Source organism: Ipomoea nil, unplaced genomic scaffold (assembly GCF_001879475.1).
Source record: "Ipomoea nil cultivar Tokyo-kokei standard unplaced genomic scaffold, Asagao_1.1 scaffold1043, whole genome shotgun sequence".
NCBI lineage: Eukaryota > Viridiplantae > Streptophyta > Magnoliopsida > Solanales > Convolvulaceae > Ipomoea > Ipomoea nil.
In genome coordinates, this window is record NW_017617471.1 from 5084000 (window position 1) to 5088499 (window position 4500).

General features: G+C 39.2%; 1 protein-coding gene across 2 annotated transcripts; it reads left to right on the forward strand.

The window, feature by feature from the left end:
• The first annotated feature begins 293 nt into the window (after window positions 1–293).
• LOC109180979 (solute carrier family 40 member 2-like) lies at window positions 294–3157 on the forward strand. Of its 2 annotated transcripts, none has more exons than XM_019330712.1 (8): window positions 294–575; window positions 1147–1297; window positions 1401–1597; window positions 1704–2102; window positions 2169–2340; window positions 2445–2582; window positions 2657–2763; window positions 2860–3157. In XM_019330712.1, exons 1-8 carry the CDS (start codon window positions 469–471, stop codon window positions 3017–3019), a joined length of 1431 nt encoding a protein of 476 aa, XP_019186257.1. In that variant the 5' UTR covers window positions 294–468; the 3' UTR covers window positions 3020–3157. The 2 variants fall into 2 exon arrangements, with proteins under 2 accessions (XP_019186257.1, XP_019186256.1); XM_019330711.1 differs by having other exon boundaries at window positions 297–575; window positions 2657–2767; window positions 2864–3157.
• Window positions 3158–4500: the final 1343 nt, after the last annotated feature.

Below are 4500 nucleotides of genomic sequence, written 5' to 3' on the forward strand. Positions count from 1 at the left end.
CACTAATCTTCCAAAGTAATAAGCCTTGTGCCCTTGTGGCATGATCCAACCTCCCTCTAATGAGCCTCCAAATTCTTCTCTACATGCTTGAGTAAGATGACATCTAAAAATATGTTTAAATTGTCAACCATGAAGAGTAATTACCTTAAAATTTACAAAGTTTGATAAATTATTGAGCAATTAACAATTAAGAAACTCATGATTTCAACCAAATAATAATAATAAATTAAGACTCTCACGTAATGTTTTGTTGAATCTAATATACTAATGCAGATCTAAAGCATGGTTTATCCCGCTCATGGGTTTTGTCCACGTTGACTATCCGCCATTACTACAACTCTTCCCAAGGCTAAATTAAAGTCAGCAATCATCTTTGTCCCAATCATTAAAACAAACCCTTTTTGTTTTTTTCCAGGGGAGAATCTTGAAAGCCATAGCAAAAGGGGGAGGAGAAACAAGCTTTAATTTATGATGAATGAGCCATTGCTTCATCAAGAAAATCAACGGCCCCCATTTCCATCATCTCTGCTCATCTATCTATATGTTGGACACTTCCTTTCCAGATGGACTGCCAGGTCATTTCTTGCTTTCTTTTTGTGTACCATCAATTTCTGTCTTTTAGTGGTAATTTGATTCACTTTATTCATGTTTCACTGTTCTTTCTGGTACAAGAAAAAAGAAAATCAGAACTGAAAAACTAACAATTTTAATGCCCAAAACCCAGTTTCAGCACAGCATATAAATTGATTATTAGGTTGGATAGAAATTTAGAGGGTTCTGTTAGTAGCTGAGAAATTTTTTAATTTAGAGGATTCTAAGTGCAAAAACAAGAGTCGTATAGTTCAGGATGCTGATTCAAACTAGTAGTGATTCTATAGAACTAGCTGACAGAACACATTCTTCAATTTGATATCAAAGTTAGACTTAGACAAAAAGGTTAGGAACTCATTCTTCAAATTGGTATCAGAGTTAGACTTAGATGAAAAGGTCAAGAATACATTCTTCAATTTGGTATTAAAAATAGACCTAAACGAAAAGGTGGGTTCGAAGACAATGTCTTTTGAGACGAAAAGCGTCGTTCAATTGAATACAAAGGTTTGAGTTTTTGTAAGAGTTTATGAAAATGCACCATCTTCCTAATTGCAGGATGTGGGAATTCTCTGTGGGATTGTATATGATCAATCTGTGGCCCAATTCTTTAGTCCTTGCTGCTGTTTATGGTGCTGTGGAGTCTGCTTCCACAGCTTTGCTTGGACCAGTAGTTGGAAAATGGGTGGATAAGTTCACATATGCTAAGGTTCACTTGACCTCTCCTAGGATAAGTATAAAATGAGATGTTATCTGTCATGAATTTGCGGTTTAGTTTGTTCCCCATACATAGTCTGATTTTGTACTCCCAGGTTCTCAAGCTATGGTTGTTAAGTCAAAATCTCTCGTTTATCATTGCCGGGGGTGCAGTGGTTTCGCTTCTGGTTTGGGAGGATTTGATGTCAATCAACTTCACGGCATTCATGTTACTCATAATATTGATCAATATCTCTGGAGCTGTTGCCATGCTTTCCACTCTGGCAGGAACCATACTGATCGAAAGAGAATGGTGAACGAACCGTTTTTCTTCCCTAAGATAAAGTCTTAAGTTGTGTGGAATTACATGAATGCAGAGTTTTAGAGTGCAAAAGATGAGAAAATTGATTGGTTTGCAGGGTAGTGGTGATATCAGAAGGCCATCCTCCTGCAGTGCTGACAAACATGAATTCGATAATAAGGCGAATCGATTTGATCTGCAAGTTATTTGCCCCTGTCATTTCGGGCTTCATCATAAGTTTTATCTCCCTAACTGCATCCGCTATGGCTCTAGCCCTGTGGAATATCGTATCCGTTTGCCTAGAATACTGGCTTCTAACATCAGTGTTCTTTGGGATTCCGGCATTAAGAGAAAGCAGCGAAAGAAGGGTCTTAAGATCCTCGCCAAACAACACAGAAGAACGCCCCTCGGTTCACGTGTCAAGAATTCCTTATATCAGTGCTTGGAAAGTGTACTTGCAGCAAGATGTAATTCTCCCGGGATTAGCTCTTGCGCTGCTCTATTTCACAATCCTCAGGTAATTTTACCAAAATTTAGGCAAGAAGATGCTGTGGTTAACTAACTTTTCGACCTTCGATTGCAGCTTTGGAACTTTAATGACTGCTACGCTTGAATGGGAAGGCATACCTGCATATATCATTGGCATTGCCCGGGGGATAAGCGCAGCAATAGGAATCGCTGCTACGTTTCTGTACCCCGTCTTGCAATCCCGGATTTCAACCTTTCGAACAGGGCTATGGTCAATCTGGTCACAGGTACTCTATAACACCATACCATCCGTTTTACTAGTACTAAACTTCTGAGGCATCACGAACTAAAACAACGATTTTCTTGACTTTGTATCGGTTTTTCTCCACAGTGGAGCTGCCTCCTGGTATGCGTAGCGTCCATATGGATGCACGATAAGCTCGTGTCAGCATATATGCTTATGGCGGGAGTAGCTGCATCGCGCCTGGGGCTATGGATGTTCGACTTATCAGTCATTCAGCAAATGCAGGTAAGAACAATGTTGAGTCTAACATAGTTGTTAACATTGGACTAGTTACCATTATTGTTGTCCTTTCCGAATAGGACCATGTTCCCGGAAACGATCGTTGTGTGGTAGGAGGGGTTCAAAACTCGCTGCAATCTATATTTGATTTGATGACTTATCTCATCGGCATTGTCATATCAGATCCCCAAGTAACCTTCGTTTACCTTTTAAATAGTAAAATATGTCGGTGTCTCGATAGCTTACTTGGTTGGAATTCAAATTTGTTGTTGGTGCATTTGGTTCAGGATTTTTGGGAGTTGATATTGTTGTCCTTTGTACTGGTGACACTGGCGGCCATTTTGTACAGTATACACATCTATCGTGTGAGGAAGCACCTCTTCCATTTTGAGAAATTGCCTATTATTGGTACCCATTTCTACTATTCAAATAGAGTAAATTAGATATTTGTTTTTCTTTTTTATTCTTAGCAGTAATGTTTTGTATTTCTTGATTTCTATCCCTTTAGTGAGATCTACGTACTCTTAATAGTTTATTGTATTGGTGTGGTCTTGTAACGTTTTATGTATTTTGTGCCAGTATATTTTGTAGATTTATTTTAAACTGTATTTTTGGACATTTTCATTTTAAACTATGTATTTTGTATTAAGGATATATGGAGCTGACATATTCCTTCTTTGTTTGTTTTGGTTTAGTTCTTGTTGAATAGCTGTATATGGTAGATTAGTTGTTCTTGTTGCCAATTCGATTGGTTGGCTCCATAATTGCTAGTATTGGTACGAGCATTTCAATTGGAGTTCGATTGCCAATTGTTTCAAGGGAACGAAGTCCGCTGAGTGACATTAGCAGTCGCCAACAACAACTGGCGTGAATCGTCCGCGTCCTTCAACTGACGTTCATGGTCAGTTAGGATATTGGCTAGCTCACCCAGCGAGATGGGTTTTTCACGAACGCGGATTGCAGAAATAATGGAGTTGTACTCCTCTCCAAGTTGAGTCAGGATGTACACAAGCAAATCTTCATTAGACATCGGACACTGAGCCAAGGCAAGATCATCATCAATGGTTCGCATGTCATTAAGATATGCTTAAATAGACCGAGAGCCTCTCGGGCTTCTGGTTAGCTTCGTCTCGAGGGAGATAATATGTCCTCGGGAGGCACTAGCATAAAATGTGAATTTCCTACTTTACCCTTCAAATTTTAAAGGTATTTGAGTTTTCCCGTCGGTTTAAATGGACCCTTAATATTGGGGACCAAACTAACCACGTCGCTCATAATTGAAGGACTAAAAATAGATACGGATATAAATGAAAGACTAAATCAGAATTTGAGCGTAACTCAATAACCAAAGATGTAATTTTCTTTTTTCTTTTTGTTATTCCAAAAAAAAAAAAAAAAAAATGGCATACTCATAAACTAACCAAATTGATACTTTGCCCATAAAATTGGCACTAATATAGTATAAGCATTTTTGGTCTTATAGGGGGCGTGTTAATTTCGGTACGTGATTTTTAAAATTAACAATTTAGTCTTTAGCTATGTTTTTTTTAGCAGATTTGATCCTCCCTTCCAAATCACCGGTGAATTTTCGCTGAAAAAATGTAATCCATTTTAAATTAAATATAAGTGGAGGCAGAATGGTCAATTTAACTTTTAAAAAGGGGCAAAGTCGCTAGAGATCAGACCACGATGTGGATGTTTGGAGTCAATTTTTTGACGAAGAGTAGCTCGTTCTGGAACTGTCACTCGCCTTGGAGAGAACCCAGGGCTAGCGCGACGCAGGGCGGCGTACGAGAATCGGTGGGGAGGCTTTAACTCTGCATCTGGCGAAGGGGACTGTCCGCTTGCGGGAAATCTTCCGGAAGCAAAAAGTGAAAATGAGGAGGATGGAAGCGGCGGTTGCTATCCCTCCGGCAAGCGGCGC

Bases quoted from the DNA above. Each gene is read 5' to 3' on its own strand.
- LOC109180979 (XM_019330712.1), top strand. From the start codon at position 469: ATGATGAATGAGCCATTGCTTCATCAAGAAAATCAACGGCCCCCATTT. The intron at 1,298-1,400 runs GTTCACTTGACC...TTGTACTCCCAG, and splicing joins ATAAGTTCACATATGCTAAG to GTTCTCAAGCTATGGTTGTT. The intron at 2,764-2,859 runs CCAAGTAACCTT...GGTGCATTTGGT, and splicing joins GGCATTGTCATATCAGATCC to TCAGGATTTTTGGGAGTTGA.